Genomic DNA, 16,777 nt, shown 5'->3' on the forward strand with positions numbered 1-16,777 from the left:
CTAATAAACAAACTTTAACTTTCTAAAATAGGGGATTTCAATTACTCTCCTGTTAATTGGTTAAATTCAGTGTAAAAGGTAGAGGGCACAAAATTCTTAAAAAGTATTCAGGAGAACTATTTAGCGAATGCGCAGCTAGTCTAAAGGGTAAGCAGCAGTTCTGAACTAGATTGAGGGAATGAAGCTGGGCCAGTGGAAAGGGTATCAAGGGAAAGTAGAGTATTTTGGTGGCAGCGACTACAATTCAGCAAAATATAGCATAATGTGGAAAAGCTTAACCTTGCTGGCGGGCAAATTATTGAAAAAAGGTTTTAATGGACATTATAAATCATCTTTTAGAAAAGGTATGGATTAATTAATGACAGTTGACATGGATTTGTAAAGGGAAAGATAGACAAAACCCTACCACCTTGCCCGCTCCGATTCCAGGGTGGGCGGTGTTCCCAGAATGAAAATTTCCGTTGGCCTCGGGTATAATTTTACGATCTTGCCCGAGCGCGGCTGAAAAATCCTGCCCAATGTGTCTGAATAACTTGATTGAATTTTTCGAGGTGGTAACAAGGAAGGTTGATAACAGGAGCTCATTTGATGCAGTCAACATTGATTTTAGAAAGGCCTTTAACATAGTCGCATCATGAAAGCTCCTGGGATCCAAGGACAAGTTGGATCCAAAACTGGCTCAATGGCAGCAAGGAAAGAGTTTGTGATCAGTGGGGGTTTTTTGCGACTGGAAGGTTATTTCAAGTGTGATTCTATCAGGCTCAAGTTTTGGATCCCTTGCTGTCCATGGCATATATCAATAATTTGGACTTAAATGTAAAAAGCATGATTAAGAAGTTTGCCAATGATACAAAAATTGGTTGTGTGGTTGAAAAATAATGGAAAAACCTGCAGCATGGTGTGCAGAGAAGAGGTCTGGAGAAGTTATGAAATAGCGTATTGGGGAGGACAAACCAGGCAAGGGAATACACTATAAATGATTGGATTCCAAGAAGTATACAGGCCTTGTGGCGCATGTGTGAGTCAAATAGATAAATTGATTAAGAAGGCAGATGGGATAATTCCCTGTATGGACCATAGTATAGAATATATTGGGACAGTAAAAAAGTTGTCATTTTCTTCGAACATATCTCTTTATCAAATATAAAAATATTGAAAATGGCGGAGGGGGGGGGGGGGGTAGGCTGTTTGGCTCCCAGTTAAGCATTATCAAATTGGGCAATGAGTCCTTTTGCTGTCCAATTGGCATAGGAAGGTGGCACACCATAAGGATGGATGTGTTGGCTAATCACAATTGGCAACCCTAGGGAAAGAAGTTTCTTCTGAATTCCTCGGTGACTATCTTATATTGATGGTCTCTAGCTATGCTCTTCCCCACAAGAGGAAATATTCTCTCTGTATCTACTCCATCAAAACCTTTCAGAACTTTAACAATCTCTATTTGGTCACCCCCTCAGTCTTCTTTCTCAACGGAGAGGAGACCCACCCTCTCAATTGTTAGGTTCTTTGTTGGCAACAAGACTGGAAACATTCTGGTCAGCAAACGGAATACGGTTATTGGATTTAAAAACTGATTTTGGTCTGAAATGGTGTTCTGAGGCCCCGCCAACACAAGCGGAGTAAGAACCTCTGGAAGTTCTAGTAGCCAATCCTGGTTGGCGGTATTCCCAGTGGAGATTTAATGCCAGACCTTGAGGGGTCCTTGAAAGGTCAAGAGACCTTTCCATGGTCTGTCCTTCACCCGCTCAGATTCCCGAGGCAAGGCGGGACGGTAAAATCCCAGCCCATGGGACAGCATGGCAGCACAGTGGTTAGCATTGCTGCCTCAGTGCCAGGGACGCAGGTTCAATTCCAGCCTTGGATCAATGTCTGTGTGGAGTTTGCACATTCTCCCCGTGTCTGCGTGGCTTTCCTCCGGGTGCTCCAGTTTCCTCCCACAGTCCAAAGATGTGCAGGTTAGGTGGATTGGCCATGTTAAGTTGACCCGAGTGTCAGGGGATTAGCAGGGTAAATGTGTGGGGTTACGAGAATAGGGCCTGGGTGGGATTGTGGTCGGTGCAAACTTGATGGGCCGAATCACCTCCTTCTGCACTGTAGGGATTCTATGTCTCCAACTGTCCACCCTATAGTTGATCATTGGGCACATCCATCCTCAGGGGTGCCACTGTCCCATATCAATAGGAAAGCAAAGAGACTGGTATCCAATTGGATGATTATTGACTGTCAATCAAACAAACAACCAATCCCCACCCAAATATTCTTAATGGGCCAATAAGCAGGGGTTTAAAGAAAACTGTGAGATAAAAACACATTAATTCATGCCCCTCTGCATTTTCCTGCTGAGTCGCTCACAGCACTTTCCCAATTGTTAGCCTTCAATCGCAGACTCCCACATCATGGGACACACCAGTCTCTGCAACAAAGTCCAGCCTGTAACCCACTCGCTGCCACAGTTACCTGTTGCATCCGGCTGTGTTAAAGCCGAGGACATTGGAATGCAGTGATATCTGCGGTGGAGAATCTCTCCTCCTCCCCCCGCCCCCTCAAGTCTCAGTAAACTTCGGGGAAGAAAGTCGGACTCCGGTTGTTGCAATTTGCTATGGCCGGTTGATTGAACTTACAATTACAATATTTACAAGAAGCCAGCTTTACTGTAGATTGTAGTCATGGTTCAGTCAACAGCAGGGGAGGACGGAAGCTGCACCCAGAGAGTTGTAGAAGATTGGGTTTCTTTTACCTGAGCAGTGCTTGTTTGTCCATAGTTTGGGACAGCAGTCAGTGTCTGTGCCCAGCGATGTCTTCACTCTCCCAAACTCCCGCACTCCAGTTTCACTCTCAGTGGCCTCCGGGCTCAGTTAGTTTCGTTTCCTCCCTTCAGGAGCACTTTTCCACGCCTTTGCGAGATCCCTCCTTCCTTTCTCTGAGGCAGCCTTTCAGACGGGGAATTAAACATTCAGGGGAGGTTCAGGCAGTACTCCTTTCAGATCTGCACCACAATAGCGGAAGTGACTTTATTCATCGTTAAACGCACATCACCGGCTCTGATATTCAGCCTGACTCAGGGCAGCGCTCCAAAAGCTTGTGATCCCAAATAAACCTGTTGGATTTTAACCTGGTGTTGTGATACTTCTTACTGTGCCCACCCCAGTACAACGCCGGCATCTCCACACCATCTGACATTCAAGTCTTTAGCTTCTTAGATGTTCAACAGTTCAAACCCAACCTTTTCCATCGTGAAAACACACAAGGTCTAGGCTCCCTTGGATACCACTCTGAAACCCCCAAGTGGCCACTCTCTACTCAGGCGGAGTGTTGGCAAGCCATTTGTGGCTGTACAGTCTGACCCCATGTCTTGACAGATAACCTCACATGGGCAGAGATTCTGACATGAAGGCATGTAGAATCGCAGGCACCAAGCCCCCTCCCCAATGAGCTCAATGCAGTCTGTGCCTGTTTTGAGCAAGAGGTCAGCGAGAGCACGCCATCCACCCCGGAAGCCTCAGCCAAACCTGTATCCGAGGTCACCATCGCCAACGTAAGATCAGCCTTCTGGAAAGTCAGCCCACTGAAAGCGACTGGCCTGATGGGATACCTGGATGAGCACTCAGATCCTGCGCGGCCCAGCTGGCAGGGGTATTTGCAGGCATTTTTAACCTCTCTTTACACCAATCTGAGGTCCCTATCTTCTTCAAGAAGATGACCATCATCCCTGTATCAAAGAAAAGCCAGGCAGTGTGCCTTAATGACTATCATCTGGTGGCTCTGACATCTATCATCATGAAGTGCTTTGAAAAGTTAGTCCTGGATCCACTACCGTTTGCCTACTGCCACAACAGGTCCACAGCAGACGCCATCTCCTTGACCCTACACTCAACCCTGGAACACTTAGATAACAAAGACATCTATGTCAGACTCCTATTTATTGACTACAGCTCAGCCTTCAACACCATTATTCCTACAAACTCATTTCCAACCTCTGTGGCCTGGGGCTCTGCTCCTCCCTCTGCGACTGGATCCTAGACTTCCTAACCCACAGACCACAATCAGTATGGATAGGCAACAACACCTCCTCCACGATCATCCTCGACACCGGTGTCCCACAAGGTTGTGTCCTAAGCCCCTTACTGTACTCCTTGTACAATTATGACTGTGGCCAAATTCCCCTACAACTCGATTTTCAAGTTTGCTGATGATACCACTGTAATAGGTCGGATTGCAAACAATGATGATATGGAATACAGGAAAGAGATAGAGAATCTGGTGAACTGGTGTGACGACAATAATCTCTCCCTCAAGGTCAACAAAACAAAGGAGATAGTTATCGACTTCAGGAAGCATAATGGAGGACATGCCCCTATCTACATCAACGGGGACGAAGTGGAAACGGTCAAGAGCTTCAAGTTTCTAGGTATTCAGATCACCAACAACTTGCCTGGTTCCCCCCATGCCGACACTATCGTTAAGAAAGCCCACCAACACCTCTACCTTCTCAAGAGGCGAAGGAAATTTGGCACGTCCACTACAGCTCTCACCAACGTTTACAGATGCCCTATAGAAAGCATTCTTTCTGGTTGTATCACAGCTTTATATAGCTCCTGCTCTGCCAAGACTGCAAGAAACTACAAAGGGTCGTGAACGAAGCCCAGTCAATATCGCAAACCAGCCTCCCATCCATTGACACTTCCCACTTCCTTGGAAAAGCAGCCAGCATAATCAAGGACCCCATGCACCCTGGTCATTCTCTCTTCCACCTTCTTCAGTTGGGACAAAGATACAAAAGTTTGAGATCACGTCCAACCGACTCAAGAACAGCTTCTTCCCTGCTGCCATCAGACCTTTGAATGGACCTACCTTATATTAAGTTGACCTTTCTCTACACCCTAGCTATGACTGTAACGCTACATTCTTCACTCTCTCTTTTCCTTCTCTATGTTCGGTATGCTTTGTATAGCGCGCAAGAAACAATACTTTTCACTGTATGCTAATACTAGTGACAATAATAAATCAAATCAAGATTCTGATAGGAATGGGAGGAAACCATCTCGCCCCTTGAACCTGTTCCGCCATTCAGTGAGATCATGGATGACCTGAGGAGGACCCCCGTGCCCACCTGTCATGGTGGAAAATGATTTCCTGGCTGGTTACTCTGGTTTCCATGCCAGTGGTGCTAATCCACTGGGCATGCAGAGTGTCTGTCTGAGCCAGGTGAGAGACCCCTTTCAAAAGTCAACCGGAGTCCTGTGGCATATGTAGCACCCTATTTACCATTTCATGGCAACAGTGAGTTCAGCTTGGGTTATGCACATCCCATCCGTTATAAGCTAAAGAGAAGCTGCCAGGTAAGTAAACCTGTGTGCATTGATTTTTTTGGGGGGGGGGAGCAGTGCCAAGAGGAGCAAAAATGGACTTCTGGTCTTTACGGCAGCAGCCTGGGCACTTGATTATAAAGATCTTCCTCATCCTGAGATCTGACCCTTCACAGCCACCAACAGACCTCCCTTGTTGCAGCCTGGAGGTGGCTTGAATATCAGGGCAATACCGAGACTGGCCGTCTGAAGGCCTGTCCTGGGTTGCTCGCCTTCCTGACAGCAGACGAATGAAGCGCGGCCACCTCAGTGGGATAAGACCTTCCTGGCATGGAAAATTAGGGGAGGGGGTGGGGAAATTTTGTGGGAGGGAGAAATTTGCTTCATTCTCCAAACAGGAGTCAGTAGATGGCAATCAGAAGCGAGACTGCCTACTTCCACCTCCAAAGCATTGCTTGACTTCCCATTTGTCGCTGAAACCCTCATTCATGACTTTGTTAAGTAGACTCAACTATCCCAGCGCACTGCTGGCTGCTCTCCCACATTCCACCCTCTGTAAACCTGAGGCCCTCTAAACCTCTGCTGCCCTTGACTTAACTTGCAACAAGTCCTGTTCCCCTATCATTTGATTTGATTTGATTTGATTTATTATTGTCACATGTATTAGCATACAGTGAAAAGTATTGTTTCTTGCGTGCTATACAGAGAAAGCATACGGAGAGAGTGCAGAATGTAGTGTTACAGTCATAGCTAGGTTGTAGAGAAAGATCAACTTAATGCAAGGTAAGTCCATTCAAAAGTCTGACGGCAGCAGGGAAGAAGCTGTTCTTGAGTTGATTGGTACGTGACCTCAGACTTTTGTATCTTTTTCCTGACAGAAGAAGGTGGAAGAGAGAATGTCCGGGGTGCGTGGGGTCCTGAATTATGCTGGCTGCTTTGCCGAGGCAGCAGGAGGTGTAGACAAAGTCAATGGATGGGAGGCTGGTTTGCGTGATGGATTGGGTACATTTACGACTTTTGTAGTTTCTTGCGGTCCAAGGCAGAGCAGGAACCATACCAAGCTGTGTTACAACCAGAAAGAATGCTTTCTATGATGCATTGGTAGAAGTTGGTGAGAGTCATAGCAGACATGCCAAATTTCCTCAGTCTTCTGAGAAGGTTGGTGTTGGTGGGCTTTCTTAACTATAGGGTCGGCATGGGGGGACCAGAACAGGTTGTTGGTAATCTGGACACCTAAAAACTTGACGATCTCAACCCTTTCTACTTCGTCCCCCTTGATGTAGACAGGGGCATGTTCTCCTCTACGCTTCCTGAAATTGATGACAATTTCCTTTCCTTCATTTTGTTGACATTGTGGACATCTCTGTGTCCACTGCCCAAACTCGATTTTAAAATTCAAACCCTTGTTTACAAATCCCTCCACAGACTTGTCCCTCCCTAATTTGCTAATCTCCTCTAGCCTTTCCATTCTGGCCTCTTGCGCATTCCCTGTTATAACTGCTTCACCATTCAGTTGCCTGGGCCCCAAAGCTCTTGAATTTCCACCCTACACCTCTCCACCTTGTCTTCCTCCTTTTGCAACAATTCTGAAAGCAAACCTCTGACCAAGCTTCTGATCGTCTGACCTAATATCTCCTCATGTGGCCCAGTGTCTCACACTGTGTTCAAGACACTGAGTGGAATTTTCCAGTCTCTGCACAGAAAGCTGACTGAGGCGAGGAAACCCACCAGCAGCTGATAATCCAGCACTCTGTGCAGGAAAACATTTGCGGAGCCGAAAAAGCCAGCAGCTAGGAACTTCAAGGTCGGGAAGGGTGCCCCGATCTCCAATAGAAAAGACAGGAATGCCTCCACACACACACCCCCCCTCCCCCACCCCCAACCGACACACACACACATATATATACACACACAAAAGGGGAACCTCATGGACATAGTGCCTTCCCCCAATGGACATGGGGACTCCCCACACACACACAAGCGGAAGCCCCCCTAACTGATAACGGAGCTCCACAGAGAGGCCCCTTGGGCACTTCCCCCTGGCAGTGCTAGGGGACAATGCCACGGTACTGCCCGACCATGTCCCTCCATCCCCGAGGGCTATACTTACCTGTGCCCTCCTCCACTTGGTTCCCATTTTAAAAAACTTGCTGTAAACCTTGCTGATGTGATGTCACATTGGCAAGGGGAGAGATCCCGCTATGGGGGGAAACATATGCTGGGGATGCCCTTTATTTAGATAATGCTTTATTTCAATGAGATTCCTGACCTTTCTGAGCGGGAACTTCATTATGTCACCGGCGGGGAGCAGGAAGAATCGGAAAACAAGATCTTGCCAGCGATATTCTCACTTTCCGATATTTTGCACCCATGTCATCAATTGCACTCATGGCAAACATGGGCGCAAAGTTGCTATCACTGTATGATTTGACGTTGTAGTTGAGTCTGATAATCCTCTCCCTCACTTGAAGCAATGTAGATGAAGAAAATTGAAGGTTTGACAGCGGCAAACTCATCACAGCTCTGACAAAGAGTCATCCAGACTTGAAACGTTAGCCCTGTTATCTCCCCACAGATGCTGTCAGACCTGCTGAGAATTTCCAGTATTTTTTGTTTGTGCTGTTGTCACAGACTGGAACTGGCGCTGTTCGTTTGAAAGAAAGTATTGGCACTTGTTCAGCGCCTTGCACAATAACAGGAAATCCCAAAGTAATTTGCAGCTAGTTGAAGTGCTGTCGCTGTTGTGATGTTGAAATGTGTCAGATATTTCCACACAGCAAATTCCCACACACATCAGTAAGGATATTGACCAGTTAATCTGTTTCTTTTAGCTGTTGGTTGAAGGATAAATATTGATTAAGACACTGGGGCAAACTCCCTTACTCTGCTTCAAAACCACCTGAAAGGACACTCAGGGGTTTGGTTTAACATTAAGTTGAAGGCTGTTACTTGCTGGATACATTGACAGAGTTGCTGAGGTGACTCATCCACTTCTTAATTTTACGGAATGTTCGACGGGAAAGGGAAGCAGTTGTGAAAATCGATGATGCAATGGAGAGCACAGGATAAAATGCTGAGGACTTTTTTTTGAACCATCTGCTGTTGGCCAGCAATAAAACTACTTCTTTCATAAAAAGGGAAAAAAAACCCCGCAAAACTAAACACCATTTTTGCAATTTTGGGGGTTAAATTGCAAGCCCATCATTTTTATGTTGAAATGCAGAATCTTCAGGGTTAAACACTTCTCTATCAAGAAGGGAGAATTGTGATCAATGGTTGTTATTCAGACCCGGAGGTGTGCACAGTGATATCCCCCAGGGTTGGTGTTGGGGCCACTCTCTGTTTGAAATATATTAATGATCTGGATAAACAGGCATAACCTCAAGGTGCCTAGCTGATTCCAGATGTAAGAAAGAGAGAGGATAGTAACAAGGCATAGCATAGCCTTGTAAAATGGGATGGCAGAGGAAGTTTAACACAGAGAATTATGATGCAGTTTGGAAAGAAAAGGGAAGATATGCCACATAGTTTTAAGTGGCCCAATTTAAGTGGTATAAAGGGACAGAGAGACCTGAGGTTCACTTACACAAAGCTCTGAAGTTGGCAGGGCAAGTTGAGAAGGCAAATTAAAAAGCATATGTGATGCTTTATAAATTGAAGCATAGAGTGCTCAGGCAAGAAAGTTATGGTAAACTTTTAGAAAACAATGGTTAGGCTTCAGCTTGAGTGTCATGTCCAATTCTGGGCACCAAACATTAAGAAGGATGTCAATGCCTCGGAGAAGATGTCGAGGAGATTTATTAGAGTTTTCTTTGATCATGTCTACCTTATTGCCCATCCCTAATTGCCCTTTAGAAGATGGTGGTGACCTGCCTTCTTGAACTGCTAGAGTTCATGTGGTGTAAATACACCCACAGTGCTGTTACGGGAAGGAATTTCAGGATAATGACTCAGCGACAGTGAAGGGTGGTACCAGGGATGAGCAACTTCAGTTATGTATAGAGGCTGGAGGAACTGGAAAGGTCCTCCTTGGAGCAGAGAAGGCTAAGAGGAGATTTTATCAAGGTGTTTAAAATGAGAGTGGTCTGAAGGAGTAGATAAGAAGAAACTGCGTTGTCTGAAAGGATGTTGCAACAGATTTAATAGGATTGTCCAAAAGGGAATTACATAAACACTTAAAGAAGAGAATTTCACAGGGCAATGGACAAAGCGCAGGGGAGCCGGAGTAATTCGATAGCCCTTCCAAAAGGTTTGCATGGGCGATATGGGCTGAAAGGGTTCCACCTGGGCTGTGTGATTGAAAATCGTTTAAATTGTGCATTCTCTGATTAGTTGGGAATGTCTCGAATGATCTGGTCCCATTTCCCACCAGATAACTGAGGATGTCAGCTTGTGACAGTCCCCTCATTTACATGTGTCACTATTTGCCGCATTGGAATTGGGGTTCAGGCTGAAGGTGGAGGTGACCCTCACAGGTTTGTGTAATGAATATTGGATATCCGGAGCCAGGTTATAGTCCATCACTTAATTGAGCTGTTCTGGTTTCTTTTAATAGGGGAATAATAATTAGGCAAGAATGTGTTAGGGATAGGGTGTGGATCAAAATCCTTGGATGGTTTATATTTAGAATAATATCTGATAATGTGTTACTGGCTGAAGTACAATTTAAAATTCTCTTCCTTGTGAGGCTCCATGGCATCATCTTCTCCCTATATCTGTAACCCCTCCAGCCCTACAATTAGATATTTGTTCGCCCTCTCTTCCTTTAGTCCCCTCCTTTGGTGGCCATACCTTCTGCTGCTTATACCCCACACACACTGGAATTCTCATTCTGAACACTTCCATGTCTTCACCTCCCAGTTCTTTAACATCCTCCACAGAATCCACCTCCTGGTTATCCCACCTGAGAATCACAGAATGATACTGCATAAAAGGAGACCCTTCAGCCCATTAATTTTGTGCAATCCACTTAGTCCCTTCCCACCTCCTCATATCACTGTAGTGTTTTTAACCATCAGATGTGTATCCAATGTCTTTTTGTAGACTACGATTGAACCTATATCTACCACCGTACCAGGCAGTATATTTGCCATCTGTTTTGTTACTTCTGCCCCTGTGAAGTGCCTTGGGTCATTTTTTTACATTAAAAGCATAAACTCAAGTTGTTGAGGGACTCGGTTGGTTCATATGTAAAATAATGGATATTCGGGAATGAAGGAGAGGTTTTGGATGGACCTCCATATGCCGGCTAACAGGTGCCTGTTGTGAGAGACTGGGGGCCTGATTTTATCATCAAGTTGCACCTGTTTTCGAGCACAGAAATTTGGTGAAGTCGGGTGTGAGGCGAGTAGCGCAATCCACATGCGCCTCTGCGCCGGTTCCCCCTTTACCAAGGCCCGAAAATGACCGCGATCGGGACCACGCCCAAAACAGGCACGACGGCAATTGCAATGCATTTAAATTGACTTAATGGGCTGCACGCCCAACCTTACCGGCACTTCCCCCTTTACCACCGCGTTCGCCCATCCAGAATCGGCGCAAAACAGACATGCTCCACATAAGTCCGATTTGGGCACTCCAGCTCGTGAGGAGGTAAGTGTCGAGTGTCCAATGGCTCTCTGCTTGAGAGCGGTTGGGGTGGGGGGGGGGGGGGGGGAGTGGAGGGGAGGTGGGTCCAACGGCTCTCTGCTTGAGATCGGTGGGGGCAAAAGGGGGGAAGGGCCCGCGATCGGTCTGGATGACAGAGGGGGTGGGGGGATCAGTAATGTTGGGGGGGGGGTGGTCGGGCAATGCCTGTGGGGGCCAGGGGGAGGCATTATCCGGCCCGGGAGGGATGTGGTAGGGGAGCAGCATTCTATCTTTTTTTTGCATGCGCAGTTGGATGCTCCGATTGGAGCTGCAGGATTTTGGGCACGTTAATCCCCGTCCACAGGCTTGTGCAGCGCGATTCGGAATCACTGATATTTTTTCAGGCAGAGTGCGTATGGGGGCGCCTGAGAACGGGTCTAAAAGTCGGATCTGAAACATTTCCAGTTTCAAATCCGCCCGGCACTTAGAATCAAAATGGTAAAATGGGGATTGATTTTCCACAGGGAATTTGTTTGGTTTAATGACCTTCAAGCGGCTGTATTTTACTGGAGATGTCATTCTTATCATTGTTATTTTGGCCAAGCCTCTAGTTTGTAACGGCTGTTTTAATAACTCAACTCCAACTCATTGGATGACACAATTATTTATGGGTGTAGATTTTCACACTTAGACTCTCAGAGCAAAAAGGTGTGAATACCACTCATGTTTACCGTATAATAAACAGGATGTGACTCGCATATTTCCAATTGACTGCAGTGGGAAGCACCCTGCACCCTCCGATCAGTGCTGTGAAGTGAAACTAGTTCCACCACTTCCCTCTCAGCACCGTAACATCAACCTCATCGATGTCAATGATTGCTCTTGCTTGTTAAATTTGACCACAAGTTAACCAGGCCGTTGGCTGCATGTAAAGTTCTCGAGGCCGTGTGGAAAAAGGGGATGATGGTTCCTCCAGCAGACTGCTAATATCAGATAAGGCTTGGCTGGTGGTAAGAGGGGCCCTCCTGCCCTGTCAGTTCCTCCATATGCATCCAGTGACTCAGCGCCCACTGCACGCTGTCTTTCAGGTGACTGCAGTGCGGTGGAGACCATCGTCTATCTTTCCAGAGTGTGTGCTTGCAAAGCAGGTCTGGAAAGAGATGCAGTGGTGTTGGTCAAAGTTTATTCCGAGCAGTTCCGTAACCTGGAAATGGAAACATTCTGTCATGTTTCAAGGTCCAGGACGATGCACCAAAGGATGCACTGAAATTTCAGGCAACCACTATTATAGCTCCGTGGGGAAGAGGCAACAGTCCAGGACCCTGCCACAATTGTACACTGAGGGGCCAGAACCTGCGCAAAACCCCTTGGGATGTTTGTGTCAGGAAACGTTTAATGCAAGGTTAATATAAGAATAGTCTGCATTCTAAGTAGAACAAGGCACTCTAGAGGCCAAATGCTGCATTGAACTAAATTAGAAACATAGAAAAACTACAGCACAAACAGGCCCTTCGGCCCACAAGTTGTGCCGAACACATCCCTACCTTCTAGGCCTACCTAAATATGTGGGGGTAGGGCCTGGGTGGGATTGTGGTCGGTGCAGACTCGATGGGCCGAATGGCCTCCTTCTGCACTGTAGGGTTTCTATGATTCTATGATTCTATAACCCTCCATCCTATTACGCTCCATGTACTCATCCAGGAGTCTCTTAAAAGACCCTATTGAGTTCACTTCCACCACCACTGACGGCAACCGATTCCACTCACCCACCACCCTCTGTGTGAAAAACTTACCCCTAACATCTCCCCTGTACCTACCCCCCAGCACCCTAAACCTGTGTCCTCTCGTAGCAGACATTTCCACCCTGGGAAAAAGCCTCTGAGAGTCCACCCGATCTATGCCTCTCAACATCTTATACACCTCTATTAGGTCTCCTCTCATTCTTCGTCTCTCTAAGGAGAAAAGACCGAGCTCCCTCAGCCTATCCTCATAAGGCATGCCATTCAATCCAGGCAACATCCTTGTAAATCTCCTCTGCACCCTTTCAATCTTTTCCACATCCTTCCTATAGTGAGGCGACCAGAACTGAGCACAGTACTCCAAGTGGGGTCTGACGAGGGTCTTATATAGCTGCATCATTAACCCCGGACTCCTAAACTCAATCCCTTGATTAATAAAGGCCAGATCCCTCGATTGATAAAGGCCAATCAAATTGATCAGTATTGCACTATGTGAACTGCCACATTTCAATTGGTTTTCATGTTTCTTTTCAGGCTTTGTCAATGAAGTATATTTTCTGGAAAAAAAACATTGGTGGGGGATTTATGTGATTTTTTTCTGGACACTCCAGGACAGGTGCAGCACGGTGTTAGATACAAATTAAAGCTCCCTCGACACAGTCCCCATCAAACACTCCCAGGACAGGCACAGCACGGTGTTAGATGCAGAGTAAAGCTCTCTCTGCACTGTCCCCATCAAACACTCCAAAGACAAGTACAGCACAGTTAAAGTTATATTTATTAATCACAAGTAAGGCTTGCATTAACACTGAAATGAAGTTACAATGAAAATCCCCTAGTCGCCACACTCCGGCGCCTTTTCGGGTACACCGAGGGAGAATTTAGCATGGCCAATGTACCTAACTAGCACATCTTTCGGATTGAGAGGGGAAACCGGAGCACCCGGAGAAACCCACGCAGATACGGGGAGAACATGCAAACTCCACACGAACAGTGACCCGAGAATTGAACCCGGGTCCCTGGCGCTGTGAAGCAGCAGTGCTAACCACTGTGCCACCGTGCCGCCCTTTTGTTATCCAAAGGTCTTAAAAAATATGGTGCAGACATTTTTTTAAAAATTTGGTCACAGATCTGCCATGATCTCATTGAATGGTGGAATGGTCTCAACCAGTAAAATGGCATGTCCCTGTTCCAGTGTTTTTTTCTATGCGGTTTCTCAATTTGCCACACTCCCATACGTTCCTCCAACAGTCTCCTGTTCACGATCTTGTCAAATACTTTCTGAAAGACTGAGTCTAGATAATGAGTCCAGATGAGGGGATCTGCCTCTGTGTTGGCCGACAGGATAATCGTGGGTTAGCGGAGATGGAATAAAATCAAGGAATCTTGGATTAGACACAGGGCAGCCAGAAACAAAGGGACCTGACCATAGCCAGGATAGTAAACATCCTGTTCAAGCTGCCCTGCTCTGATCTGACAGACCGCACCTCGAGGATTGTGCCCATCCAGGCACGAGGAAAATACTCCAACTGTAGAGGCGGTGCAGAGAGCAGAGAAGACGCCTCGGTTTGAGGGACTAAATTACAGGAAAGATTAGAGAAACTTTATTTTTTCAGCCAGCATAAAAGAGATTTTAACAAGGGTTAGATACACAGTAAAGATACTTTTTACTGAGTCCATCAAACACTCCCAGCACAGGTACAGTACGGGGTTAGATACAGAGTAAAGTTCCCTCTGCACTGTTCCCATCAAATACTCACAGGACAGGTACGGCATGGGGTTAGATACAGAGTAAAGCTCTCGCTACACTGTCCCCATCAAATGCTCACAGGACAGGTACGGCATGGGGTTAGATACAGAGTAAAGCTCTCTCTACACTGTCCCCATCAAATACTCACAGGACAGGTACGGTATGGGGTTACATACAGAGTAAAGCTCTTTCTACACTGTCCCCATCAAACACTCGCAGCATTGGTGTGACATGTGTGCGGATCCAGAAACATATCTTTCTCGAGAGGAGTCATTGTATGGTAAACAAGAGAACATGAACATGAACAAGATTGATTTATCCCAATTTCACCAATTTCCCCCTTTCAACTCCTGACTTACCTTATTGGAAATTTCTGCTATTTCTTTTGTCCTAACTTAAAATCTGGAATATAATATTTCACTATTATATTTTCTGGACTCAGCTTCCCAATTCACTTTGAAATAATTATATATATCTGATCCTTTAACTTGATTAAACTGAAAGTGCCCTTCTTGGCATCCAAACTGAGAGCATATAACACAGTACAGGCCGGCATATGTTCCATTCCTGAACTGAACAAAAATAATCCAGAATAGAGTATAGTTTATTGATAAGAGTAATTTATCAAGACTGTACCTGAGCATGGATGTCCCATAACTCATTTCCATCATTGAAGATAGAGACTTGTGAAGACATCTTCAGGGCATGGGATCCAAGGGGCTGCTGCCCGGTGGATCCAGAACTGGCTTGCCCAAAGGAGGCAGAGAGTGGGTTTGGATGGGTCTTTTTCTAAATGGAGGTCGGTCACCAGTGGTGTGCCCCAGGGATCTGTTCTGGGACCCTTGCTGTTTGTCATTTTCATAAATGACCTGGATGAGGAAGCGGAGGGATGGGTTGGTAAGTTTGCCTGACGACACAAAGGTTGGTGGGGTTGTGGATAGTCTGGAGGGATGTCAGAAGTTACAGAGGGACATAGATAGGATGCAAGACTGGGCGGACAAGTGGCAGATGGACTTCAACCCAGATAAATGCGTCGTGGTCCATTTTGGTAGGACAAATGGGATGAAAGAGTACAATATAAAGGGAAAGACTCTTAGTACGGTAGAGGATCAGAAGGACCTTGGGGTCCGGGTCCATAGGACTCTAAAATCGGCCCTGCAGGTGGAGGAGGTGGTTAAGAAGGCGTATGGTGTGCTGGCCTTTATCAATCGAGGGATTGAGTTTAGGAGTCCGGGGATAATGATGCAGCTATATAAGACCCTTGTCAGACCCCACTTGGAGTACTGTGCTCAGTTCTGGTCGCCTCACTATAGGAAGGATGTGGAAAAGATTGAAAGGGTGCAGAGGAGATTTACAAGGATGTTGCCTGGATTGAGTGGCATGCCTTATGAGGATAGGCTGAGGGAGCTCGGTCTTTTCTCCTTAGAGAGACGAAGAATGAGAGGAGACCTAATAGAGGTGTATAAGATGTTGAGAGGCATAGATCGGGTGGACTCTCAGAGGCTTTTTCTCAGGGTGGAAATGTCTGCTACGAGAGGACACAGGTTTAGGGTGCTGGGGGGTAGGTACAGGGGAGATGTTAGGGGTAAGTTTTTCACACAGAGGGTGGTGGGTGAGTGGAATCGGCTGCCGTCAGTGGTGGTGGAGGTGAGGAGCTTTCAGTAGCACGAGCTTTCAGAGCGCTGCCCCTTCATCAGGTGAGTGAAGAGTTCGGTTCACAAACAGGGCATATATAGACACAAACTCAATTACAAGATAATGGTTGAAATGCGAGTCTAAACAGGTAATCAGGTCTTTACAGATGCAGACATTGTGAGTGGAGAGAGCATTAAGCACAGGTTAAAGAGTGTGAATTGTCTCCAGCCAGGACGGTTAGTGAGATTTTGCAAGCCCAGGCAAGTCGTGGGGGTTACAGATAGTGTGACATGAACCCAAGATTCCGGTTGAAGCTGTCCTCATGTGTGCGGAACTTGGCTATCAGTCTCTGCTCAGCGACTCTGTGTTGTCGTGTGTCGTGAAGGCCGATTTGGAGAATGCTTACCCGAAGATCAGAGGCTGAATGCCCTTGACTGCTGAAGGGGACACTCCTGCCTGGTGATTGTTGAGCGGTGTTCATTTATCTGTTGTCATAGCGTCTGCATGGTCTCCCCAATGTACCATGCCTCGGGACATCCTTTCCTGCAGCGTATCAGGTAGACAATTTTGGCCGAGTTGCAAGAGTATGTACCGTGTACCTAGGGGATGGTGTTCTCACATGAGATGATGGCATCCGTGTCGATGATCCAGCACGTCTTGCAGAGGTTGCTGTGGCAGGGTTGTGTGGTGTCATGGTCACTGTTCTCCTGAAGGCTGGGTAGTTTGCTGCGGACAATGGTCTGTTTGAGGTTGTGCGGTTGTTTGAAGGCAAGAAGTGG

The 16,777-nt window shown here is 46.5% G+C and overlaps 1 protein-coding gene and 1 long non-coding RNA gene across 2 annotated transcripts in view; both read right to left on the reverse strand.

Annotated features, from left to right (window-relative positions):
- LOC144491500 (protein SSUH2 homolog) overlaps positions 1-2,922 on the reverse strand; it is a 47,797-nt gene extending 44,875 nt beyond the window's left edge. Inside the window, exon 1 of the mRNA XM_078209400.1 lies at positions 2,738-2,922. Coding sequence (XP_078065526.1) covers positions 2,738-2,760 — 23 coding nt within the window. The 5' untranslated portion in view covers positions 2,761-2,922. The remainder of the gene's footprint in view (positions 1-2,737) is intronic.
- The window catches only part of LOC144491503 (uncharacterized), a 279,152-nt gene that overhangs the window by 170,334 nt on the left and 92,041 nt on the right, over positions 1-16,777 (reverse strand). The gene's annotated exons all lie outside the window — the stretch shown is intronic.

The sequence above is a fragment of the Mustelus asterias genome, chromosome 3 (genome assembly GCF_964213995.1).
Source record: "Mustelus asterias chromosome 3, sMusAst1.hap1.1, whole genome shotgun sequence".
In the NCBI taxonomy this organism is placed as follows: domain Eukaryota; kingdom Metazoa; phylum Chordata; class Chondrichthyes; order Carcharhiniformes; family Triakidae; genus Mustelus; species Mustelus asterias.